The 27909-nt window shown below is 37.4% G+C and overlaps 1 protein-coding gene across 1 annotated transcript in view; it reads left to right on the top strand.

The window, feature by feature from the left end:
* Positions 1-27595, top strand: part of PDGFC (platelet derived growth factor C) — a 138520-nt gene extending 110925 nt beyond the window's left edge. Inside the window, exons 4-6 of the mRNA XM_075091005.1 lie at positions 19017-19224; positions 25056-25273; positions 25945-27595. Coding sequence (XP_074947106.1) covers positions 19017-19224; positions 25056-25273; positions 25945-26061 — 543 coding nt within the window. The 3' untranslated portion in view covers positions 26062-27595. The remainder of the gene's footprint in view (positions 1-19016; positions 19225-25055; positions 25274-25944) is intronic.
* Positions 27596-27909: the final 314 nt, after the last annotated feature.

Here is a 27909-nt window from a genome sequence, read left to right as displayed (position 1 = left end):
TTCTGCCATAGTAAACCGAACTGTTCTGTTTATGCGCTTCAGAGCAGCACTGTATTCCCATGTAATTTAAGGCCTGGGAACACCTTTGAGGTGATGTCATGACAGAAGAACAAAGTAAAATCAGCTGTTAGTTTTGCAAGCTGCTAGCACGTATCTCCATGTAGTTAAGGATTTATTTATACGTTTTCTTAGCATCAAGACTAAATAAGACAAATCAACACCTCATGTTTGTATGCAACAGTGCTAGTAAATAGTGAGGGGGTTTTGCAAATTTTCATTTAGGTGATAATAATAGATATGCTTACAGGGACTTCTGTGATTATTTTCTGAGAGTGTGGTTGCTGTCCCTTGTTTTAAGTAGGCACTCTCTATATTTACTGCCTCCTTTTCTATGAACTATGTATCTCTTACTAGTGAATCTATGATTTTTTAAAAACTACACTGGGAAGGTGCTGCTTTAAATTGGAAAAGAGACTTTCCATGCTGTTAAAGAAGGAAAAAAACTGAAATAATAAAATTTCTGTGATAAGATTTGATATTTCATTACCAGAAACCGCTTACAAATTATAGGGGAATTTGGAAAAATCAATAAATTATAAGCTGCCCAAGTGTGAACAGAACCAACTTTTCTCTGCAGGCTGTTTAAAATAAGTTAATGATAATTTTTAAAACAATTATGTGAGCCTAAGGAGCATCATTAAGTAAGCTACGCAAAGCTATAATTTACAAAGTTAGTGCTATACAAAATGTCAGTGGATAATTTATAGATAGGGGCTGGCCTAAATTTCGTGGGTAATACTTGGAAGAGTGGCAAGATACTACGGTTATGTCATCATAAAAATCTGAAACCAGAGGAAAATTGTTTTAACAGCACAGTTTTAAGAAAAAAAATTACTACTTTCCAGTCTCAATTTTTCTTTAAATCTAATTCCCTAATAAAGTATCAGAGTATACTTACTAATGAAAGACTCCACACTGTCCTGTCTTTAATTGAATACTTAGAAAAAGTGATCTCCTAATCAATCGAGGATCCCCAAAGGGAACCAGGAGCAAACACCTCTTGCACAGCACACAGGATGTGAATTTTTCAGTATGGCTATTTTATACCCTGCTCTGACTCTGTCATGTGCAGCGTTCTGTCTCCAATAAGTCTGTCATGAACCATGGCTTCCTTGCAGTAAGGCACTTGTACCTTCCACTGATACTTTCTGCTGCAAGAAAATCATGGCACCTCTTTTCAGTTTTCTGCTGTGTATTGAGGTTGAGAGGAGAAAGAGAAAATAATAGTCAGGTTGCCCAAGGGGAGTAACTGTCAGCAGTTATAGTGCCAAATAGTCATGGTTGGATCATTCTGTTTACCAACCTTATTCCTGTGGTTTTTGTCAGGAGAATAACTATATTTTAAAGTTGTTCTAACAATGCATCAACTTGGATTTATTGTTCATGCAATTTTAATCTTCATTATTTCTAGTCATATAGTGATAAGCACACTATTGACATTGCAATAATAGATAACGTTATACTTTCCAATTTACAGGCTTTTGAAATCTTTGGATGTCTTGATTCTAGTTCTTCTTTGTCATACAGGCAGTGTGACTGGTGACAGACAGATTTTTAAAGAAGCAGTTCCCATTGCCTTCAACAGGAAATATTAGGTATTGGAGTCTGAAAACCAATGACCACATCATCAAAATAATGGCCACATTATCGAAGTTTAAATAGATTATTGGATTTTTAAAAGTATATTGAGAAATTAATTGGCAAACAATTGTTTCCCTATATGCGTTTATTACACTGAGAATAATGTTCCGCCCAGTGAGATCTTATTTCACAGTTGCTACCTATTCTTCTAATTTCCTAACTGAGTGAATTATACACCATGGACCAGTTTCAGCAATGACGTAAAGATTGCCTGGAAGAATTTAACTTTGATAGTAATTGGGTTAAAACCAGTATTGATGTTATCATTCTCAGATCACAATCAGTGTATATCTCAAAAAATTGGTTTAATATTCTATAGAAGTGGAATAGTGGCAGAAAAAAAAAGAGTTGTCAGCATTTTAGTTATTTACTAAAACATCCTTGTTTCTCAGAATTCTTTTACAACGCAATAGTTGCTAAGGTAACCCTTCTCTAATACTAATACATTGTTTGAGGAGAGAACATACCTTTAATTGTTAAACAGCAAAATGTCCTCTTCTGAATTTTTAACTGGAATGTAAACTTAAAAAGGGAATTTTTACTCATCTAAATTCAGCCATATTATATTAAGTTTATGGTGATGTACTTGAAATGACAGTTTGTCTCCCCTGCCATTCCACAAGTGGTTTGTGCTCACACATCTGAATTTGTTAATTCAAATCCTTGTGTTTGTCCAGTGGGACTGCACAGGTAGTCTGAAAGATGCAAAACAACTTCAAATTAAATAGTAAATAGTGGAAGAAAGCTAAGAACACGCTCATATGATCTTCTTGGCAATTAGGTATCGTCAATGTGTAATAGTGTACAAAAACAGAAAAGATTTTTCTCAAAATACTAGATTGACTCTTCAGGAATGCATGGCAGTCATCACAGCTAATTTACCCGACTTGCTTGACATTGCTTCATAAGTGTAATTTATGCAGTATATCTCAATTACGTTTCATTTTTGGTATTGAGAACCTTCAGAAAGGGTTTTTATTCTTATTTAAACAAACAGATCATCTCATGGGGCTTCACTGTGCAGGGCAGGTGGAAGAAATCCCACGAGCAGTAGCAAGGCAGATCTCTTCAGCGAGTGTTTGTGACCAGTGTTTCCTTGCAGAGTTGTACACCACCCTCCCCACCACCACCACCCCCGCTTCTTTTTTCCCCTCTTCTGTGGCAGATTGTAATGTTTGTCCCTCACGCCCAGGAAAAAAACTTACTAAGATACATACACAGTGATCAGTGCTTGTAAGTAATGCCTTTTTTAATGTCACCTTAATTCTTTTTTGGTTTATTTGTGAAACAGTGCTTTGTCAAGCATTCAAAGGAGTGTTTTCAATCATATGGTTTTGAAGCACACTTTCTGTCTTGATCAAAGGATAGACTTGTGGTTTGCCAGTACCTCTCAGTCTAGTAGGCTAATGCAGAAAAAAAAATTTGGGTTCAACAGAATGAAAGCAATGTCTGCAGTTCATGGAAAATCATATTTTTTATGGGCTGGAAAATTCAGGTGGAACCAATGCTTCACACTTCGGCTCTTTATTTAAACTGATAATAAACCACGCATCTAACCACTTCCTAGATTGCGATGAATAGCAGCCTGTGAAACCACAATTAAGTAAAGCTTAGAAAACCACAGTTTTTGATGTCTGTGTTCTGTAATTAGTTCCATATATTCTACATGAAATCGACAGAAACACCCAGTATTCCTGAATCAGTGAACAGGAAAATAAGAGACTGAGGGAGAAAATAATTTAAGTACAAACACAAGCAAAAAAATATGTTTCAGTGTGTAAATATTCATTTTCAACTTGGTGTTAAAAATCCTTTTGTAAAAAGGGTACGTGTGAGAACAGAATAAGCAAAGCTTCTGTGGAAGGCTTTTCAACTCTCAAAATTATACCTTTGAAATTATAACAATTTGCCTTTTTAAAATGTGGTAGGTAGAAAGTACTCTGTGAATGAGCTTAAGATGAGTGCAGCATTAGTGTGTGGCACTTCCTTTTTTTGTGCAGATAAATATCTTGACTTTGTAGCTTTACAGTGCGGTGAATGTGCAAGAACAGCGAAGGAATGGGAAAGGAGATGCAGCTGTGTGCGGGCAGAGGGAGATCCCTTTAAGTCAGTGTGATAGTGCTAGTAGTTCTGATTGCAGGACCAGGGCCATAATCGGTGCCTGAGGAGACTCGTTTAAAACATTACAAGGATGATTAATGGCCTGGTTGAAAACATACATCACCATGATTTTTCCATCATTTCTGTTACAGAGAGCGCCACCCTTATGCAAATTATGTTAGCCAGCCCTAATTAATGTAATTTCTTATTAAAAAAATAAATCAAAAGACTTGGTCTAGTTGACCAGACCAGTTAGAGGTAATTTTGGCCACTTCTTTGGACAGTGACAGTGTTATAACCAAAGTCCTTCCAGGCTTAATGGAAGTCAATTGATTTACTGGCAGTCTTCAAGAGAATGAGATTTGCTCTACAGCATACATGATTTGTTAATGCTATGGGTTTATTACTTGGCAGATTTAATCTTTCCTTCTTTTCTTTTTTTTTTTTTCCACATGTGTCAAGGAAAGGGCTGAGAAGGGGTCGTATTCATAAAGGAAAACATTATTTATGTATTATAATAAAAATAATTAGACTGTTTTAATTATTTTTTTAATAACACCAAGAATGAGGCTGAGGCAGTTACTTGTAGAGATGCCTTAAAATTCAAACTGTTCCGTTTTAATAGATTTGTTCATGCTGTAAGCAGCGCAAAAATTCATGGGAGCCTTCTAGAAATAGAGTGAAGGAGTCTGCTTTCAAACCATCTTTGGAAGATCCATTTAAAATAGGGGCCATAGCGATTGAAAAAGTGGAGCATGACAGAAATGCATCTCCTTTTATTTTATAGCTGATGCTAAAACCATCTTCTTAAATGGGTTATATTACATACTATTTTGAGGCTTCAAAGACACACTAAATGGTACTGCCAAAGCAGCTACTGCTGCTCCTGAGGAACCAACTTTTATTAAAAACCCATGACTTCCTACTTTTCTTCGTGAGAAAGTGGTTAAAGTCCAAAATTGGAATACTTTCATTAATTTTCATATTCTCATTTGAGTTAAGGGCCTGTGGTTTGACATGTGACAAAAAAAACCCTCCATATTTTTCTACCAAATATTCTTTGTTTAGGTATACAGGCATGCAGTTACTGTTTTTTATTACAGCATTAATAGAATAAACTTAAAGGGTTAAAATGTACAAATGGAGGATGTACAATCACAGAGGAAAAAGGAGTATTGGAGTTCGGTATTGTATACAGAAGAATTTGGGGCATAGCTAGTCAATAGTGCAGATTTTAGAATGATTTAGGATTACTTTGTTTCTAGAATTCAGCATTGTCCTTGGCATGTTTTTACGTGTTTTCTAGAAACAGTGAAGTTACCAGAGAAATGATGTGTAATGCAATCACAGAAACCCAAGGTTGGAAGGGAACTCAGGAGGGTCTTTTCTGAGCCATTGTCCTGCTCTAAGCAGGGAGTAGATAAGCCAAGCTCGCTCTTCCTAGATATTTGTACTGTCCTTGAAGATCAGGGACAAACATTTTAGAGATTTCTCCGATCATCTGTTGCAGTGCTTCACACAGTATGACATTTTTTTCTAATGTGTAACACAAATCTTTCCTGTCACTGATGGACTAGGCAACAGCTGATCATCTGAGGCTCTCATTACGTTTTTGTTACCACATCTACTGTCAGCCTAGTCTTGTCAAGATCAAAGAAACTTGTATCACTCAATCTTATATCATAGTTCATGTTTCCCTTTCCTTCTTGCTTTTCCTCTGAATATTCCCTTTCTCTCTGCCTAAATCTTACAAGTGCTGAAGATATAGCTGAACACTGTATTTCAGCGGGACCTCTCTGGCAGCTCAGTAATCTAGCTTTATGGTGCTGATCTCAATGACATTTGCCTTTTTTGTAGCAGGATCACGTTGTCTCCTGTTCAGGTTTTGGTGCCCTGTAACACTGTTTATTCTACTTCAGATCTTCTATACTTACGATTTTGCATTTATGCTTTTAATGTTTTACTCCTAAATGCAAGAGGGTTTGGGAATTTTTTTTTTTATTTCTTTTATTAAGCATACTTTCCCAATTAATTTTGTCTTTTAGTTGTTGTGTAATCACATATACTGTGCTTGTGTGCATAATATATGTGAAAGTATAATGGGGTAACATGAGATGGGAATTAAGAGATATAGTGGACAGTAGGTAGGTAGGTAGAAGTGATATAGCTGAATATTAAGAGTACATCAGGACAACATTATGGTTATTGGTATAGAGCTATAAAAGCTAGCTCACAAATTTTAAGTCTGGCTTATTCAAATGGTGTGGGAATCTTTACATGGGCAATGTAGCCATAGTCTCTACCGTGCTTTTTGGGTTGCAATGTGTACGTTACATACAAAGCAAATTTAAATAAGACAAACAGTACAAAATATTCTTCTTCACAAATCCTAAAATCTGGTCAATCTCTAACGTGTTTGATGACACTAAGAACTGATATGTGAGTACAGAGCTGAGGTTCCTTCCCTGTAAAGTAATGTTTTGCTCCAGGACTTTCTACCTTCAAGGCAGGACAAGCTCTGATTTGCAGTGTCTGCTGTACAGGAATGTTGGGTGTGTTCCTTTTATTGTGATACGAAATGAACAGAACCTGTTGTGGAATGCAATTTAACATGTATACCGAAGGATCAAATGAAAACTGCATGTACTGTAGAAGACATTTTCATTGTCCTTGCCAAACACACTTTCCAGTTGTAATAAACAGTCATTCCTGGTGTTTAATGTTTGATGAACCTCCTGTGAACCTACTGGGATAAGTAAACATTTTCTTAACAACAGCTACCCATTTCTAACACCTAGAGGGAGTTTTGAAGAGCAGTTCCTTCCCTGACTCCCGACACATGCTTGTTGTTCCATTTGGCTAAGCTTTTTATAAGTATTCACGTATTTTGAGTAAAATGAGTAATTTAAAAAAAGGTCTGCAAACATGTTGTCCTTTAATTATGGCTGACCACATTCCCTGTTATAGCAGAATACAAAAAACTTTTTTCTATTCAGAACAGCTGCATTTATGTTGACTATTTATTCCTTATAAACTGTCCATCAAGTCAGAACTAGAGCTTTGTGTACAGAACAACAAAAAAAAAATCACAAATGTAACAGATGCAAGTGTGCTTACTGTATGAATTTTGGGTGTGTGTATAAATGAAGTGATTATTAATCACGGTAACCCCATTTGCAATAAGATTTGAGCAAAGATTCATTGTGCTACATCCATGTGCTCACTGCGTTCTGATTGTGGGAATCTCTTTTTGCATGGACTCATTTGTGCACTGAGGCTTTTAAATCGCTGATTGCCCAATTGCAGTGATATTCCTCCTTTTATATGATAATTTAACATTTTAAGCATAATTCAGATTGTTCTGTTGCAAATCCTTCTCCTAATGGAAGTAAAAGCTATTCTACATTTCGGCCTACAACAGGTATGTAGTCAGGACTTGCACAGTATCAAAGTTTCCGTGAAAGAAGTTAATCTGTTTGGGATTCTTTTGGTTCTCCCTTTCTGCTAAACTTCAGCTAAATCTTGGAGCGAGGTGTCTCTGTACACTAAATATGTCTTTTGATCTGAACTTTAAAAAAAACTTATTAGGATCTCATTATAAATACAGAGAAAAGAGATTCTCTTTCTTGCTGTCTCTGTGATTGATATATAATTCGTTATAAGGTTTCCTTTCTAGAAAGGAATTGCAGGTGTAACACAGCATTCATCAAAATAGGACATTCTAGAAAATATCATTTAATGGACAAATATATCAATTGCAATGCTACTATACTATATATAAAGAAGAATTAATCAGATTCACCTCATAGAATGAAGGTGAATATATACCCTATGTTGGATAAGGTATATAATAATAGTTATACATCTACACATTTTTGCATTTAGGTTTATATCACAAAAGGAAGGTAAAGTGTTTGTTTACACCAGCGTTTGAAAAACACTTCTTATTCAGGTGTCTACTCATACATGCATTCGAGTATCTTTGGACATCCATGAAAGAATGTTTTAGTGCAAAGTGTTGCCGTTACTGTTATAAACACTCATGAAGTACCCTACTGCCTTAATAACAAGCACAATTCAAGCACAAAACAAAAAAAAAGTTACCTCAAGAGCTTATAGTTGAAATATAACAAGGTGGTAGTGGGTGTATACAGAAAGCCATGAAGCAATGAAAGAATGAAGTAGTTTTAGAAGGGTCTCTGTAGAGTTCTCTCTGGCTCCTAAGTGAGAGCAGTATGAGGAGGAAACAGCAAGTAATCAGAGTTCTGCCCTGGCGATAGGTATGAGACTGCAGCTGGCCTTTAACAATGAGAGATGACAGATAAGCAGAGGGTAGACTTTAAATGTCCTTAAATACTATGATGAGTAGTTTGTATAGTAAGGAAGAGTTGATAGGAAGGTGCTAAGATAGGGAGGGCAGTTTAGGAAAGTACTTTGTGTTTTCAAAACCTGGCATTCAGGAATCAGAAGCAGTACCGTGTGTGTTAACCTACTGTACTGAGCAGAGGTGTGTCACGGCAGAAGCCTGCTGACAACGTCTGCTACAAGTGATTCAGACAAACTTTTAGCAAATGCTTATAAAGGACACACATTCACTCACACGTTCAACACATTGAAATGATTTATTGCAGCTGTTAATTTGTTTAGGACACTGTTGTGGTTTAGCCCCAGTCAGCAACCCAGTCAGCACCACGCAGCCACTTGCTCACTCCTCCCTGGTGGGATGGGGGAGAGAATCAGAAGAGTAAAAGTGAGGCAACTCATGGTTTGAGGTAAAGACCGTTTAATAGGTAAAGCAAAAGCTGCATGCGGAAGCAAAGCACAACAAGGAATTCATTCACTCCTTCCCATGGGCAGGCAGGTGTTCAGCCGTCTCCAGGAAAGCAGGGCTCCATCTCGCATAACGGTTACTTGGGAAAACAAATGCCATTACTCCAAACGTGCCCCCCTTCCTCCTCCTTCCCCAGCTTTATATACTGAGCATGGCGTCATATGGTATGGAATATCCCATTGGACAGTTGGGGTCAGCTGTCCCGCTGTGTCCCCTCCCAGCTTCTTGTGCACCCGGCAGGGCATGGGGAGCTGAAAAAGTCCTTGACCAGTGTAAGCGCTGCTTAGCAACAACTAAAACATCTCCACATTATCACCACTGTTTCCAGCACAAATCCAAAACACAGCCCCATGCTAGCTACTATGAAGAAAATTAACTCTATCCCAGCTGAAACCAGGGCAGACACTTCTGTAAATATATAAAACAATGCTGTCAGCCTTGGAGATGATGGTTTCTTAGATGTTGGGGTTTTTTGCTTGTTTTAGCACTATCCTGCAAGTCAAAGACATATTGCAGGAATTTCTCCAAACAAAGATTTTATGAGATGGGGGTGAGAGAAACTGTACTTCAGTAAATTATTTTGGGGCTTTGTTTTACCTATACACAGTCTGTTTTCAGCAGGTACTTTATATAAATGCACACACACACTTTGACTCTTTAAAATGTGTATATAGATATTAGTATTGCCTGTGGTCTGAATTAGACTAAATCTTTTTTTAAGTGTTCAAATAATACAAGAAAGAAAACTGTCTACTGGGTTTTAACTTTTTAAGTTGCAGTTGTACTCCGTCTATGTGCACGTGCAAGAGGTAAATAAACGTCTAGTTAGTTTTAAATGTATTGCGTGTTTGGTTTGAGAATGTTATAATGCAAATTTCTCTGAAGTTCAGAAATCAAAATATTTTGCAGTTGTTACTAGCGTACAAAAGGTAGACCTTTTCTTATGGCATAAATATATATACTTTTATGGAGTGGGGAGAGCTCACTGTAAATTTTGGTTAAAGTCTCACTTAGAGGAGAGAGATACATAAACAAGAAGGTAATGCTCACTGAAAATTTCGGGTTAGCAAGTAGTTATGGTTTAGATATTACTCTTCTACTAGTATACTTTATAGGAACCAAAACCCAGGGATTATAGACCGAAAATTAGTTTGCATATCTACAGTAATCTGAAAACAACATGAAAGACAAGTTATTTGAGGGAGGAACTTACGATGAAAACTGACATACTGATGTCTCTTTGAAATTTTTTATGCCATGGAGATACTCTATGCCATAGCTGTTTTATACTATTAGACCTGATTCATTACAGACTAAGTATTTGTTTTTAAATGATCCCCATTCAGCTCAGTGCATCAGGACACACTTTCAGCATAAGGCTGGGTGTTTGGCTACTGAGTCATAATATGTCCACGTCATGAGAGGTCTTGCATTTCCTTCAGTCTTCTATCTAGAATCTTGTCATCCTGCAGTATGGCCGCAAATTCGTAATGTATGCAAATGTAGTAAAAAACCTATGGCAAAGGTAGAAAGGCATTAAAGCTTGACTTCTTGCAGCTAGCAGGCTCAATCTCCAAGCTGTACAGAATCTAGGGTTTGCAGGCGTTATACGCTTCGTGGTTTGAGACCTCTGCAGTTGCCAGAGATGCTGGCGACGCAGCGTTCCAGCAGAATTCTTTGTACCTCTTCCTTCCTTAATTAAGCAAAAGAATAAATCAGTGAATGAAAGCTTTTGCCCAAAAGAGTACAAGAATCATGGGATCATTTTGTAGAAAAACAAATACTTTCAGTAGAGGACGAAAGAGAGAAATTTAGTAATTCTGCAGTGCTTATTAAATTCTGATGCAGTATTGTGCGCTGCTTCAGTGAGGCTTGCCAGGTGACGGAAAAAAATCCATAATTCCATGCAACTGTAAAGATAGTTCTCTGTGTATATATTTCCTAGGAATAGAAAATGCTACAGCTACTATAATGAAGTGTATTGACAATAAAGTCTTCCATACAATACAGTGATGTGAGCATTAGTTTTCTCCTTTTTGCCTCTAAAGTGAGGTAGTGTGGATTATTGCTGATACATGTGATCACAGGAAAAAGCAAAATGTATTCTCATACGTATATACACATAAATATATGTGGAGCAGAGAGCTATGAAGATAACCAAGGGACTGGAGCATCTCTTATGAGAGGCTGAGGGTCCTGGGTTTGTTCAGTATGGAAAAGAGAAGACTGAGGGGGGGGGATCTTGTTAATGCTTATAGATATCTGAAGGGTGGGTGTCAGGAGGATTGGGCCAGACTCTTTTCAGTGGTGCCCAACGACAGGACAAGGGGCAATGGGCACAAGTTGGAACACAGGAATTTCCACCTGAATATGAGGAAAAACTTCTTTCCTGTGAGGGTGCCAGAGCAGTGGCACAGGCTGCCCAGGGAGGGTGTGGAGTCTCCTTCCCTGGAGACATTCAAAACCCACCTGGACACGGTCCTGTGCCTCCTGCTCTAGGTGTCCCTGCTCAAGAAGGGGGGTTGGACAAGGTAATCTCCAGAGGCCCCTTCCAACCCCTACCAGTCTGTGATTCTGTGTACACATATGTGATTATAGATCACTAATTTATTGAGAGAATTAACCAAATCACTGAAGTTTGGTGTTTTGTTTTTTTTTTTTTTTTAAATGGCTTCCAGAAGTTATTGCCATTAATGCCATCCTCTGGGTTTTTATGAACTTGCTCTAGATAAATGTCATCTTTGTCTTCATAAGAGTGGCTTGTTCACAAGTGTGAATTTCAAAGGGTGTCAGGGTGCACAGGCTTCAGGCAAAAGCTGCAATTTGCCAGGAGAACGCTAATGATTAGTGCTATCCTGGGCTTATTTTTATGCTGCTAATTTCCTTGAGAGCATCTCCCTGTTGTTTCCAGCACAATTAGGATTCCAGCCCTTCTCTGTGGACTGCACAGAAACTCTGTTTGGGGGAATATTTCAAACTTTTAAGAAAATAGATTTTCATCTCAAAACTTTAACCTGAGGAAATGGTAAGCTGCTCCCTACACTACTTTTACGCATCTTTATTCTTTTATTCACACCTGTGACAGGCAAAGACAGAAAGGCACAAACACATTCACTTTCCCTTGTGACCTTTCTCCTGTTGGTGGTTACAGAAAGGAGGGTAGAAATTATGCGTAATTTGGGAAGCAATGCGTAAAGTGCCATAACAAAAATACTGATGCAGAGTCTGGAAAGCAATCTCTGTCTGGCTTTAAGACGTATATTGGTGCAAGAGCATGGATACTCAGCAATAAAGTCCTCAGTGAGATAAAAAGGAAAGCCCTGCATGCATATAAAGAGAGGCTGGACAAGTGTTTGATAAGCAGTTGTAGCACTGTTAAGAACAGAACATTTAGGGAGCCTGTGAAAGGCAGAGAGCTGGAGGCTCAGTAAGGAAAGAAGAGGCTGTCATTGTGCATTCTGGATTTCATGTGCAGTTGCTGATTAAAGTGGGGAGGATTGGTACCCCTACCTGTATGTCATTCGACTAGCAGAAGTTACATCCCTGAAGTGAGGATAGCTGAACGAGATGCATGTCTACTTCAGTGCCACTGGAGCTTAATTTACCAGACTACCTACTTAGCAGCCCTGAAGCTGCTGTGTCGTCTCTCATGCAACTGTCCTCACTGCTGTGACAGTGACTTCAGCTAAAGAAGTAGTGATGCAGTGGATGGGAACTGCACTGGCCTTCCTGGCTTTCATCTCTGGAAGTAAACATTCCCTTCATCCTTGCCTTATTCCCTCACTTTGGCAGCCTGAATTATCTGCCTTTGCTCCTTCTTTTTGTCATTCCTTTGCTGGAGGTACAAGAGGATGATCCTGGAACTGGATTTCTCTGCTTTGGCGGTTGTGCCTGGCCCAGCTACAGATGATCTCCACTTTCTTCTACATTGCTACTTGAATAGGGCTAACATTTTGCATAGCACCGGTGCAGGTTAATGTTGCACAGAGACGTCTTTACAGGTGACAGACTTTCACAAATGGATTAGGTTTTGTGTACTGCATACAATCGAGCAAATAAAAGTTTGTGCTTTTTCAGGTAGGTCTAGAGGCTTTTCACAGTTATTACTGCATGTACTTACGGGAGAAAAGAAAGAGCTATTGTTATGCCAAGAAGCTTCTATGCCCTCAGGGCAAACTTGGAAAAAGTTGATATCTGCTCTCCTTCATAGCATCTAAAGGTGCTAATAGGAGGGCTACCTCTGATTATAAATGAAGAAAACAGGCTTTATTGTGTTTCAAGAATGTGCTTGTACTATTAGTTTCAAACGCATATCTCTAAATCTAAGCAGGACTTGGAGTGTTCCTGCATAATAATAATAATAATAATAATAATAATAAAGCTGTAAGGCTATTTCATTAGAAGAAATACGTTATTTCTTTCAAAGTACTGATCCTAGTTGGTTTTCAGAGGAGGGGAGGTTCCTCTGAGGTTTTCTTTGTTACACAGTCCCTTCTAGCCTGATTAAACCATACAGGTGTTTAATAGTTTCTCCAAACTCCGCCAACTTACAAATGGATTTTCACTGAGAAACTGTTTGACAATGTTTTCTTCAGAAAAGAAATGAAAAAGATGAGGTTTCCTTTTGTGGGGAAGGAATTATTATTATTCACTACTTCTAAATGTCCTGTCATGCCAAGTATTTGATTCACTTGTTTTTGTTGTTCCAGTCTGAACTCAGTGATTGCATTATTAAACATGAACTTCCTCACCTGAGCTGCAGCAAACGAACAAAATCACTTCTTGCCCCTCTTTTAGCTGGAAAAGGCTAGTGCCAGTACCTTGACAGTCCTATCCTATGAGATAGGAGCAAAAGGAAGGTTTTGCTTCGATCATGATGGTGCTTAAGAGCTGGTCTTGTGTAGATTGTAGGTGAATGCTGTTCTGAATTATTTTTGGAGCAGGTTCAGTGCAAGTGAAGAACAGATGGATAGTGGCAGAACAGGAAAGGTTATAACATACAGTCTATCTAAAATACTTCTGGATGCTTCAGATAAACCAATAATAAGCATCTAATAAATGTTTATTGTATTCATTCTCTCACAGAACTTGTGAGATCAAGGAATTGCATTTAAGTTCATTTTACAGATTTGATAAGGCTGTGTTACAAACCTCCGTGCTATGAAATTCCTGGTGCCAGAGTAAATCTAAAAAAGTTTGTGTTAGTGGCCACTGTGCTTTTGGTTGTGATGGCTTAGCTGTTGGAGGTCTGTGCTGTGAATAATATTGTGGTTAAAGAAAAAAGGAACTGAGAAATATTCTTTTTCAGAACGATTACTTCTTGCTTATAATGCAGCCACATACATAGTCATGCTGGCATAGCAAGGCAGTGCTACTGCCAGATGCTTTACACCATGGAGCTGTGGCCTAAATACTCTGCTCAGGATCATACAGGAAATATGTGTCAGAACAAGAAGTTAATCACAGTCTTCAAGTTAGGCTACATACTAAATCATCTTTTAGGTTTGAGCTTCAACTAGCTAATTTCAAAATCATTTGTTACAGTTTTTGTTCAGATTTACTGCTTCGCTGATGGTTGCCTTCATATTCTATTGATAAGTGTCCTACCCTTTCCCCTTTGAGAAAGAGGCTAGATGGAGTAGCTTTGACTCCTTTAATAGGGCACAACTAACATTATGAGCACCCTAAAATGCATTTTACTCCCTAAGTTTCTTCTGGGGTACTGTTGTATATAATCTTCATGGCTGGATAGTTTTGTGAAGTTAGTCTTTGTATTATTACCTTCCTTTTTTCCAAGCCCATATCTTAAACTGTTGCCTAAATTTGGTCCTATTTGCCTGTCTTTTATGCTTGTAAACTCCTTAGGGGATTTCTATAAGGTACTTGTTTTGATAGAGTGAAGTACGCATACAAAAATACAATATAGGTCTGTCTAATGACCTAATGACAATTCTGTTTCATCCAAAACTAATTGTCATTCTTGGCTACTCAACAGGGCAGCAGAAGCCCTGTTTTCTGCCCTGGTTTTCATCCTGAATAATTTAACTAACCATAAAGATGCAACTGTTTGGCTCTATCTTGGTTTTAAACACATTTATTCTTATTAAGGTAAATTGAAATTGTTTCCTGGGCACAGAAACAAAAGCCACAGACTGTTTTGTTTATTAGAGGAATCACATTAAAATACAGACCTTGTTGATGTGTTTTTCAAATCTGTCTTGACAGAAATTATTCATGCTCAGGCAAAAAAATAAAAAAGGTGATGTCAAGCCTAAAACATGGTATTAATCAAGGATGTGCTGCTATGACAGAGAAAGTGTTTACTATTGATTAGTATTTATTGTAGAAAACCTTGGAGAACAACAATTCCCAGTAAGTGATCTCCATCAGGAAAGCTATTTTGGGTAGCTGCTATACCTAAGCAAGGGTCTGCTGTCTTGGGTTATGTCTCCCCTGTCAGATAAAGAGATGTTTGTTATATGAAAGGTTGATTATGCGCTACCTGACCTGTTAGGGGAGACATGATATAGTTCTGCAGAGTAAGTTAGGTGATGCCAGCTATAGAATAGATGTAGAGTTGACAGATAGTTACTTCACTGTAAAGTCATCTTTATTGTCTCCATCAACATTGTGCAGCAAAACAGCTAGAGCTTATTGGTGGTCCTCCTGTGAGACTTTCACATCACTCTTCTGGAGTGAAATTGCATCTCTGAGACCTACGGAGTACTGGTGTCGTCGCACTGCACAGGGTGTGGCTTGACAACCTCAGTTTGTGTCAGGCATTCAGGGGGAGGCAAGGGTCAGAGTAGGAATGTCGAGAGAGATGTGGATTAAATTCTAGGCACATGGCTTTTTATCTGACATTATTTAATTGGAAGGAGTTACAATAGAAGTGAGGGACTTGCTGTAAAGTGAGGCAGTTCCACTGAAAGAACATTCCAGCATTTTGAAGTTGCAGTTGTGATGCTACGTTTCAGAGTTATGCTGAAGTTTTGTATTTGCTTGTTCTAAAAGGTATTTCCTGTCAATGAAATGGAGTTTTAATTTCTTGCATTAAGTAATTTCTGTTATCTTCTCTGAGACTAAAACCTTACTGCAGTTGTAGACATTGCCTGTAGAACACTGGAAAAACTTTGAGAATACTAAGTTATAAAGTTAAATAAAGTTTATAAGTTACTAAATTATAAGTTAAATTATAAGTTAAATTATAAGTTAAATTATAAGTTAAATTATAAGTTAAATTATAAGTTAAAGTTATAAAGTTATATAAAGTTTATAAGTTACTAAATTATAGATGGTATAAAATTCCAAGACATAATTTTATTGAAGGGAAGGAGTACCATTTATGCTGCCCTGGATGTTCTGTCCAAAAGATTTAAATTATAAAATAAATAGTGCCTATAAGTAAGTGAAAACAATGTAGAATATAATTTGAATTGCTCTTTGTATTAAACAATTTATTGAATTGAGATTTCGTGAAGGTTATTACATTATAAATTATGGCATTTATAGCTTTATGATATCAATTATCTTTAATTTTTGGTACATTTTAACTGTCATTTAAATTGACTACATTAAGAGGTTATTGGGAAAAACATTCTTAATCTTGGTATTTTAACTACTTTATTACAAAATGTTCATCTTCGAAGTTGTGCAATTTTGCTGTTTCAACTACTTTGGTTTGCTGTAAGAATGATTAGAAAGTGATGACAACTTTAATTGTGTTGCCGTTAAGCGCAATGATTCACCATTTCCTCATAACGTTTTAACTCAGGAAAATGCCTGCTGAATCCAGAATAACATAAATTGATGGGTTAGTTCCTGTATATGTATTGCTAAGTGTGCATGTTCTAAGTTGTGAATGTGCAAATAGATTCTAGACCAATGGATCTTCATCTGGAATCCATCTATTTCAGTGGCAACAAAAAAAATCCCAGTAGAAGTGAGACACTGAAGTAAATTCTTCAGCCAGAAACAAAAGATAAAGTTTGGGGTGTTGTGTGTCCCCCCCACCCCCAGGTACTAGTTCTACCATTTGATCCTTATTTTGTTTTTTACCTTAGTAAACCCCTACACCTTCAAACCAGGAAATGTGACTGTTACAAATGCATCATTGTGGAGAAAAACAGGAAGAAAAATTTTGGAATATTTATTTTTTTGACCATCTGAATTATAGTGTCACAGCACTATTTTGAAACTTGCTGAGTAGCATGTTTTGCTAAAGGCAAATATTTAAATTATAGACCAGAATCTGTTGCTTTATTATCATAACCTAATAGATGGATCAACATATTATTATTTTTAATGGGGCCAGTGGAGAGAAGAGAAAAAGAAATATTTAACTTCTGAAATCTACTTTCATCCAGAATGGGAAGAAACTACTTCACTCACTCTATTGGAAATGCTGCTAGATTAGCAAAATGACAATATGGTAAAGTTAAAGTAGCAGCACACTAGATCTATGTTTTGTATTATCTTTGCAAGACTCCCGGTTAAAAAGCAACACAAATCATTCTAGTGACTGCATTCTTGAAGATGGAGAGAGAAAAACCCTTAAAGCAAAGAATGGGAAGGGCACAGTGGTTACTTCCATTTGCTGTCCTTTCAACCACATATTTAGCTGAAACCAAAACTGCATATTTAATAGAACTGAGAGCACAGAAAGGAAAATATAATTACTGGTATGAAATACAGCTATCACAGGCATATGTATTTTTGAAAACTGCTATTTCGTGTGTAGTGTTGCAAGGATTGTTTTATTAAATAATTTTTTCCTGCATAAGTGTTACATTTCTCAACAATTTCTCTGATCATTTTGAAGAGGTAAATGAATAAAATTGATCTGACATTATGGATGGAAAAAATTACAGTATGGATACACTTCACATTAGGGTACTGAGAGTGCCATTTTGACTCTAAATGGTGTGAGGATTTTTAAGTATGTGTAAATATAGATATATAAAAAGACATTAATAAATATATCAATAGAAAAATATGTAAATGTTGTGCAGTACTAACAGGCACTGCACAGGGAACGGACTAGAAGCATGTTAGTTCACTTACTGGAGGAACATTCAGTCCTTCATTCTTAATATGTTGTAGGGTTGTAGGAAAATTCGGCAAGGGACCTCAGGAGGTCTCTAACCCACTGCTCGGGGTGGGGTCAGTTCTGAGGTCACACCATTGCTCAGGGCTTTATTCAGTCAGGTATTGAAAGCTTCCAGTGATGGATACTGCACAGCCTCTCTGGGCAACCTTTTCCAAAACCTGACTGTACTTACAGTGATTACATTTTCCCTAGATCTTATATGGACCACACTTGAAAGCAGTGATGCGTGCAGCATTGCTCGTTTAAGTTCAAGATTTCTTGTCCTTCCCATCCCATAAATCAGCAGTAATTTAAAATCTTTCTACATCCTTCTGACATGGTCCAGATAAATTGCTCCAGTGTAGTACTGTGGACATAATCTCTGTAGTGATGTCTGCCTGTAGAAAAGCCTAAAGAAACTTGTCGTGGTGCAGCAGCAGCTTCCAGCTTAGACTTCCCTTCCTGCCTTTTTTAATTCTTTTGAAAATACGAATCAATGCATAATTTTTAAACAGATTGTAGAGTGAGAAAAACCAGAAGTCTCACTTTGCTTGAATTGCCTGTAACTGAGTAACCCTGATCCAGTGAGTTTGTCAGTGAGATCTGTGCTGCAGGAAAGTACATAGACTTTTTCAGTACTCAATTTCACTATTTAAGTACTTTTGATATCCTTGGGAACATTTTTTTTTCTTCCTAAGGGAGAAATAATTGTAGTTGTTATTACTCTGTTAATTATTGTTTAACCAGAAACATGATTCTTAGTACCGTATGAAGCACAACTGGTGCTTTTTTTCATCTATGGATGAGAGCGGGAATATTTGCTATTTTTGTACTAGGGTATGTTCATATTTTACATTGAAAGACAAGAAGACAAAGATTGTGGCTAGGTATCATAGGAAGGGCAGCACATGAAATATGTGATTCCTCAGATTTCTAGAGCGTTACAGTAATTGCCTGTAATGGGGCCATATTTTCAAATCACTCTGTTCTGTTTCTAAAATCTTGTCCGTCACTCTGAACTTCTTCAAAGAACAGGTATAGTGGCATGCTATCTTAAAGGCTAGAAATGTAAGAAGTGGGAAAACTGTCTAGTGGAAGTTTGTTTACACTTATCACTGAAGAATAATTAGGTACTTTTTGACTCTTGTCATTTGTCTTATTAGGTAAACTGTACATTGGAAACAAGCTAGCCACTTATAAACTTTCCCAGCTATGTAACTTCGTAAAGTACAGCACTTCATCAAAGCAGATCCATTAACCCTCTGACTGGTACTCTTCTCTTGGCTTTGATTGCAGCACCACACAGAAGCACCTAGCCCATCATTGCTCCCCCCATCAGCTTTACCGTTAGATGTATTAAACAATGCCGTTGCTGGATTTAGTACTGTGGAAGAACTTATCCGGTACCTTGAACCAGATCGGTGGCAACTGGATTTGGAAGATTTGTACAGGCCAACGTGGCAACTTCTTGGAAAGGCATATATTCATGGGAGGAAATCAAGAGGTAAATTTCTCTTCTGTCTGGCCTTGCAGCTTTCTACAGGTGTGCTTTCTTAACAAAGAAACAGTAATTAAGAGCATTCTTCACCTTGAATTTTCATTCTGTTAGATATACAGCTAGAATACATCAGAAGTATAGCAGAGATCATTGTTCTTAGCTATTCTTACCCTTATATTATCTGAAAAAGGACAATCACTAAACTCAAAACCTAAAGGAATTGAGCAGGATAAAGTACCAAAGTAACAAGGGGGGGGGGGGAACAGAAGCAGATAGGGTAGTTTTGTGTAGGGAAGCTGGGAGATCTTTCTTTCCAAAAAGTAGCAGGGCATCTTGGCTGGGTGACATACTCTAACTTAGTGAGTTTCTTTTTTTATGGAGGGCAAAAACTTTATTTTTTTGTTTGGGGTAGGTAATTTCTTACACTTACTACGTCATGTGAATGTTTGGTTTAGTTCCTTAGAATTGTTCCAGTCTCTACACCATATGAATTAAGACCAATTAGCTAAATGTTTCTCTTCTATGATATCTCATGAAATCCCTGTGTCCATGTCAAGTTTGATCATGCAGTTGTCAGTTTATGTATTTCAAGACTTGAGGAGCTATTTCTTGTTCAGCAAGTCATTTCCTTCCATCTACATTTGACGTTCATGAATTTTCTACCACATAGCATCCAGATACTGCCCACTATTTCATGTTTATGGATTCCATGTGGATGGGTAGCATGCAGACAATACCTCCTTCCTTGCCCACCATACAGCATGAAAATGAAACCATATGAGCATAAGTTAATAGACTCCTCTGTTGACAAATGTAAACTAGATTATCATCCAATCAGCAAGAAAAGGGAGGAAGTGAAACCTTTCATGACTCAAATTTAAGTTTTTGACAGCTAATTCTTGGATCAGAGTCTAAAAATCAACCCTTCTACCCTACCTGTATTGCTACAGCTATGCACACAGCAACAAAATCAAGAGTTAAAGAGGAGGAAGTCTCTTTAAAAGCTTTCGGCAATGGACCATGCCTTTCAGATAGTCATTTAACACTTTCCTAATTAAAGAGATTCAGTATTTGCCAAATGTATGCCATAAGCGTACAGTAAGTGGGAGAAAACCAAAATGTAATTTGTGAAACCTTACATAAACTAAAATGCAAGGGGTTGGATAACATCTATATAGACAAAAGCAACTCCCTGCAAGACATATCTTAGAAAGAAACTATCAGAGTAAATCTTTTAAAGACTTCTAATTAGATGCTGAAATAGATTTTTCTACTGAATAAACATATCATGGTATTGCCACATTTATCTTTAAGAGACCACCCTCAGACTGCATTACCGAGTGTGTAATGTAATAGCCTGAGGCAGAAAATATGTCCAGTTGAGATGACATAGTATTAACTGTTAGGTCTATTGAATAGATGGGGAAAGCAAACCTTTTTTTTCCCTTCTATTTTTAATGTTATTCCTTCTAGTAGTATGTTCACTGTATTTAAAAACCTTTTTAAGAAATGTTTGGGAGAAGTACATGCCCTAAAATGTTTGGGTTTTTTTGAACTCTTTGATTCTATAATTAGATCAGTTTTATTTTTGCAATATTCCAGTGTAAAAGCTAAATTGCTCTCCTGCTTTCATAGACAAACATCCGTTTACATCTAGATTAAATGAAAATGTAATTAAAAGTGTATGTTACTTTATGTAGAGTATTGTCCTCTACTCCTACTTAATAATTCATATGAAAAAGACTATATTTAGACAACCTAAATTCCACAGAACTTCTGTGTCTGATGTTTTCCCTGGATAAAATGCTTCCAAAAACTTCTAGCCAGGAAAGAAGAAACACCAAGTTCAGAGGCTTTGATGTCTAAATATAGTCCTAAATTCTTTCATAATATTAAACATACTTAAAAATAAAATATATTTTGCTGTGCAAAAAAACCCGATTCCATCACTTCCCACAGAAATCTATGCATAATCATTAGACCATATTCTGAAGTCTGCTCAAGACAGTCAAGAGAGTCACAATCCAACCGTAGTCCTTAGCAGATACTTTTCTCACATAGTTATATGACCTTTTTTTTTTTTTTTTTTTTTTTTTTTACACTCCTCACTTGGGTTTTTGTGACAGCCTTATCCTGTTGTAGGGGCCACTATGAAACTTTCACTCCCAGGAACATCTCCAAGGTGCTTAGGAATGAAAACCATCCTGCTGCTATCTGTGCCCACACACAAGTACCTCAACCAGAATTTAATTTGTTTCATTGACTTTGAGAGCAGCACCCAGCTGGAAAAATGTGTTGGGAAAGACTGTTCCCCATGGTACTTGATACACGTCCCAGAAGATGCCAGACAGTTGCATTGCCAGTTGCAGAACACAGTTACTTTCAGGCCGGTGCGAACATGAATTACTTCAGTTGTGTGTGCTAGTGAAGGCACACTTTTGAAATAGACTGTACTCTAGACCTACCTGCATGTACATTTTTTTCTCCCTTTTTTTCCTTATCCCCATATTTTTATTTTAGTGTTTCCCATTCATGTGCTACTGCAGAGCCTTCCACTCTTCCTGAGCTAGTGCTAGACAAAAGAACTTTGACTGTTGTGTCAAACATGATACATGAGTGGAAGCCAAGTTGGAGGAGTGTTTAAATGTTCACATTATAACAGGTACTGTAACTCAGTGCACTTGGGAAATCCACGTAACCTTTTATTGTGGTTAAGTAAACACTTTTAAGGGAATATATACATTCTCTCATCTACCTTTGTGTCCACAGTGTGCTAAAATAAATTTTGGACAGATGGATACTCTTTGAGAAAATAACAGCTTCATTCACACACTTCAAAGAAGTGATTATATAAGCAATAGGTAAATTTGCCACAGACCTTTTAATGCAATTGAATTACATAAGGTAGGGCAAGGGTTCATTGTGAGGTATAATAGCAATATACCTTAGTACATTGTAAAGCATGGAAACCAAACATGACATTTTTCATCTCTCCTGAAGCCTGCTGTAACAGTGAGGCACACTAAAACCCATCTGCCAAGAGATAATTGTATGTTCTTCCACAGAACTTTTTTAAAATTTGGGCCTGCAGGTCTGAGGGGTTCAGTTCAAATTCATTCCAATTTTGTGACAAAATGTGTTATACACTTGCTGCACCTTTTAGTGCATTGCCCGTTTCTCTACGCTATAACCACAGCTAGTATCAGGAAATGGAAGGATTTCTCAACTGCTGCCAGTCGGCAGGAGGTAACGGGGAAGCACACCACCACACGGGCATCTCTCTCCTGCTGGTTGGTGGGCTTGCTGGAAGAGGCATCAGTGCCCAACTCCCCGTTTCAGTTTCTCATGGTGAAGGGCTGAGCAGCAATGGTGTTAGGACGCATAAGCTTAGCTTCTTGAAATTTACTGTACCAAGCATGTCAGTCTCTGTAGAAATCTGCCAGTAGAAAGCACTGGCAGAGCTGGCATTTCTCTCAGTGTGGTTTAAGCACTTTATCCTCATTCAGACAGTTCACTTATATGTTTGAAAACCTAACAGGAGAAAGAAGTCCTTGATTAATGGAGGTAGGCATGTCCACCCTCTAAATGGCTTAGTCTAGAGCTATTAGCTGATCAGAAGAGCTTAAATAATTTCTAATTTCTCACAGTGAATCTGTCCCCTGGAAGTTTTGTGTCTCTTCTCCTCTGCTCCCTTCTCAGCTTTCTCCAAGGAATGCTCTTGCAGTGTGGGAGGCAGGCTGGCGTCCTATCAGAAACTTTATTGGAGTTATTACACACTCCTTGCTTTTAAAAATCAGATTGTTTATTTAGGAGACTATGTTAACCTGATAGTGATGGAATGAAGTGCCTCAGCTTGGCATTCACTGCAGTCAAGTGCCAGCAGAGAAAGGGCTTCAGTGTGTTTCACTGACCTTTCACAACAATAAACCCTTACTTATGGATCCCAGTATATGGATATGATCTGCAAAAGAAATGTTTGAAGACTGATGGAATGAAATTGCTGCCCAAAGATCTGCTCCGGGGACAGGACTAGTGAGCATTTCTACTAGAGAAATGCAGCTTCTAAATTATGTTTATTTCTTATGTGTTTAAATAGAGTTGAAAGGTATTCTCTGGCTTTGATAGGCTGAAGTTCTCCTTGGTGACCTCTAGAGGCTCTTTACATAGTCAGTAGAGGGGAAGAAAGGTATTTCTCTAGAGGGTGATTCAAATCAGGAACATATTTTAGCTTTATTTTATATCTTTTTATTTACGAACTGCTAGCAATAGCTATAAAATATTTGTCAAGTAATATCAATACACTGGGATTTTTTTTCCCTAGTTTCTTCTTGATTTAGCTCAAAACAAGTTGGTTTAAAGCTCTTCGCTGCTTTGTTCAAGATCTCTATTTCAGTTATCTCAGTAGCCGTATTATCCTAGGTTTTTCTTTTTCCTTGCTTCTTTTTTTACCAGATAGAGTACCTCTGTGACTTAGACATTACTGCTGTTCGTTAATGGCGGTAGGTTTGGAGAGAAACAGTTTAGACAAAAGGTCCCAGATCGTGATCATTATAGTCTGGCTTTTCTGAAATAAATGAATGACAGAATCACAGAATCCCAGGTTGGAAGGGAGCTCAGGGATCATCTAGTCCAACCTTTTGAGGAAGAGCACAGTCTAGACAAGATGGCCCAGCACCCTGTCCAGCCAAATCTTAAAGGTGTCCAACGTGGCCGAGTCAATCACTTCCCTGGGGAGATTATTCCAATGGGTGACTGTCCTCACTGTGAAAAATTTCCCTCTCGTGTCCAATGGGAATGTCCCCAAGAGCAACTTGTGTCTGTTCCCCCTTGTCCTCTCCATGTGAAATTACATTCACCACAGTAAAAAAAATGTATTATTTTTTTCACTGAACCAATCCAATTTTTTTCAGTCTCAACTGCCACTTTCAAGGCATGTTATTTCTTGGCTATGCAGCTAAAGGTGAACCTAAAGGAGCTTGCCCTGTTTTAGATCTTTTCATGAGCTTGCTGTTCAACCATTGGTCTAGTGAAACTTTAGCGTGATACAGTGAAAACATTTTATAGAGAAACTGGTGCCAAACATTTGTATCTTTAACTTGCACTTCAAGTTAGCTGCTTACAAGGAGGAGCTGTATTTTATTTCAGATACATCAAGTGAAAATGAAACCTAGAGAAGGAACAGGAATTCATATATGTGCTGCTGTGAAGGAGGAGGGGGGAAATGGAGCTGTTAATAGTTATATAGATACACACTTATTTGTTGTCTATACAGTATTCGCTGATGATGACATAACTTCTTGAAATTCTTAATCCATAGAAGTGAGTTCCTCTTAGATACAAATGGTTTGATTCTTTCTTGTACTTATATCACCCATGCAAAGATGAAATAATGGAAATTTTAGCAGGGAAGAAGTTTGAATGCTTTATGCAAATGAATGTAAAATGTGTTCGGAGGTTTGCAGGATTCTTAATTGCTGTGCGTGTGTTTCTCCAATCCAAAATCAATATAGAGTAGCATCACTGGAGCTCAGAGTATGAGCGTGAACAAAGGTTGATTTAAGAAAACACTTATTGCAATATAGTAGCCAAAGCTTGCTTTGTTTAACTTGAACCAGCTCTGCCAGAGCTATGAAATAATTGAATAGTGCTATACAATGATCATTCCGTTTAGGTTTCATGGTATTCGTATAACTGCAGTATTATACTTGTGTGCTGAACCTGTACTACCTGCACAAAAATGAACTTTCCTCAAGGGTTCTGCACTTCTGAAGCTGGTTTACCACCAGTGAAGCTGGATTACGAATCAGAAAAGCACCAGTTTGTTTGTCTTTTTGCAGTGGTTGATCTCAACCTCCTAAAGGAGGAGGTGCGGCTGTATAGTTGTACTCCTCGCAACTTCTCAGTGTCACTGAGGGAGGAGCTGAAGCGAACTGACACCATCTTCTGGCCATTGTGTCTTCTGGTAAAACGTTGTGGTGGAAACTGTGCCTGTTGTCATCAGAGTTGCAATGAGTGCCAATGTGTACCAACAAAAGTCACCAAAAAATACCATGAGGTGAGCACTTTTTTTACATTCACATGTTTGGAAATACTGAAAGCCAATTAAAGAATTTGTTTTTACTGTAGGAATGCACCAATATTAATATTTTTAAAATTTAGGTATTGCACTTAGTACATATTATTACCATTTTAATGAGGTGTTACATAAAAAAGTAATATCTTCCTTTTTAAAATATTTTTCTGTGAAACTATTAAGTCATTCCTGAGGTATTTGTTTACTGGTGCAGTTCAGACACATCACAACCACACCTCCTTGTTCAGCTTTCTCTAGTGGAAGATGTGAACTTTATGAAGGAACAGATATCTGTCCATTTCCATGGTTATAAATCTATAGCTAAAACTGTTTACAGTAGAATTATCTAATAATTCCATTGGGTTAAATCTACTATCAGCCCTTAAATAAAAATAAGTAGAAATACGAATCTTCATGACTCTCCTCTTTGATGAAAGCAAGTATCTGTTCAACATGTTATAATCAATTTTTTAAAGGGCTTGAGGTAAAAGCAAAAATAATAATTAGTGGGTGGAATAAATGAAGAAATTCAGCTGAGGAAATCCTGTTTTTTTTCAGTAGGCTTCCTATCATCCAATGTGTTTGCAGTTTATAGTCTAGGTGTGTGATGAAGCACTTGCTGTTTTCTTGATGCTTGGCTTCTTCTCCTTCAGGTTCTTCAGCTGAAGCCAAGGATTGGCGTCCGGGGATTGCATAAATCATTGACAGATGTACCCTTGGAACACCATGAGGAGTGTGACTGTGTGTGCAAAGGGAATACTGAAGGATAAACATGATTTAATTGTGCTGTTTTCTTTCAAAGCACATTCAATCAATGGCTGATTCTATTATGGGGCTTGTGCATTATCTCCTTCTGTAATCTCAGTTGTTTGCTTTGGGGATCTTCCATCTTCAAGATTTACAGTGAGCTCTAAAAAGAGGAGAAGCCAAACTGGGATTATGTGTTGTGCGACATCTCTGTTTGGAGGCCCAGTGAAAGGATGGGAGAAAGGCATCAATGAGGGATTTAAAATATATGTATTGTTTTTGTCCCCCACAATTTTCTTGACAATACATGGATTTATAATTTAGGAGTAAAAATAAAGTTAGAAGGCTCATATCATGGAGACTTGATCCTGCTGGCTGTCTCACTCCTACAGCTCCAGTACGTCTGGCCTCTGGTTGAAAACACCTGAAATCTTTCTTTCTGTGTTCAACTACTCCTATGTACTCTAAATCAAAGCGTTCTCTGTTGTATAAGCTTGGGTTACAACAGACTGTCTTGGTCCGAATTAAACCTAATTTTTCTAATGCTGGTGGGAAGGACTGGATTTTTCCATATGCTCTAGTAAAGCTCCTGCCTTTTAGGAAGAAGACTGGACAATAACGTGAGCTAAGGAAGCAAACATTGAAAAGAACAGCGCCTTTATTATTACTACTATGGCTGATGATTTTTTGTTTGTTTGTTATTTTTTATCGTGTACATTTTTATACTCTCCTTTTGACAATATAACTATTTGCTTTTCTAAACTTGTTAAATATATCTATTTTTACCAAAGGTATTTAATATTCTTTTTTTATTACAGCCTAGATCAACTATTTTTTAGTTTTGTGAGACTTTAAAGCCAGATTTATACAGTTGGAGGAACAGAGATGTGGTTACAATGGGAAAGGAGCATGATCTCATTGCAGTTTGTTGCTACACAGTGAAAAAAATACAGGTTTTTACCTGGATGCACAGTAATAATAAACAGAGATGCGTGGATGAAGCTCTAAGCTTGCTAGCTCCATGACATTGAAAACATGAGGGACAGACATTACTATAAGAGGTTTCAGAAGCTGACTCTAAAAAATTCCCTCTCTCCATTCTGGCCTTTGTTCTGGTAGAAAAGAAATGAGCATAGGTAGATGCATTCTGGCTTTGTGTAACTCTTTAATTTCGTTAAAGTAGGATGATCTACAATATCAGAAGAGAAGCCCAGTGGCTTGCAGCTTCATGATGCATCATGGCCATGGGAAGGCAGCCTTGTTAACGTCGAAGTGTATGGTTTTCCATTGATGGTTATAGCTGTTTAAGTACTTGGTCACTCACAGGATCATAACACTCTTCAGTACAGTTTGATGAACTATGGTTTTGTTCTTCTGTACATTATATTCTTTAACCAATACACTTATCCCACCCTATGCAAATTGAAAAGGAAACAGTAAAGTATTTTGCTTGTAAAATGCTTTAACATTATGCCTAGTTTATTTTTTTGACTATTGGATTTGCAGATTGTAATGAATCACCAAATAAAGTAATGATGCTAATTTTGGGAGAATAAACGTTTCTGTGTGGTTGCATATTTGTATCTGTTCAATACACAATAACAGGAAAAGTTGAAGAGGGTGATTTCCTACATACCATTTTGAAAGTCAGTTACGAAAACAAAAGTCTTCTGTTACTGAGACTTCCACTTGCTTTATTAATTCTGCTTTACTGTAAATCCACAGGAAGAAAAAGGGGAAAGGAGGAGTGTGATGCTATTTGTATAAACATTCAAAATGTTCAACATTTTGTGGACATGAAGCCATCAAATTGAAATAACATCTTCTGTTATTGTTTCATCATGAAAATGAGTTCTGATGAAAATGTGGAG

This window comes from Phalacrocorax aristotelis, chromosome 4, assembly GCF_949628215.1.
Source record: "Phalacrocorax aristotelis chromosome 4, bGulAri2.1, whole genome shotgun sequence".
In the NCBI taxonomy this organism is placed as follows: domain Eukaryota; kingdom Metazoa; phylum Chordata; class Aves; order Suliformes; family Phalacrocoracidae; genus Phalacrocorax; species Phalacrocorax aristotelis.
This window is presented reverse-complemented; position numbering and strand designations above follow the sequence as displayed.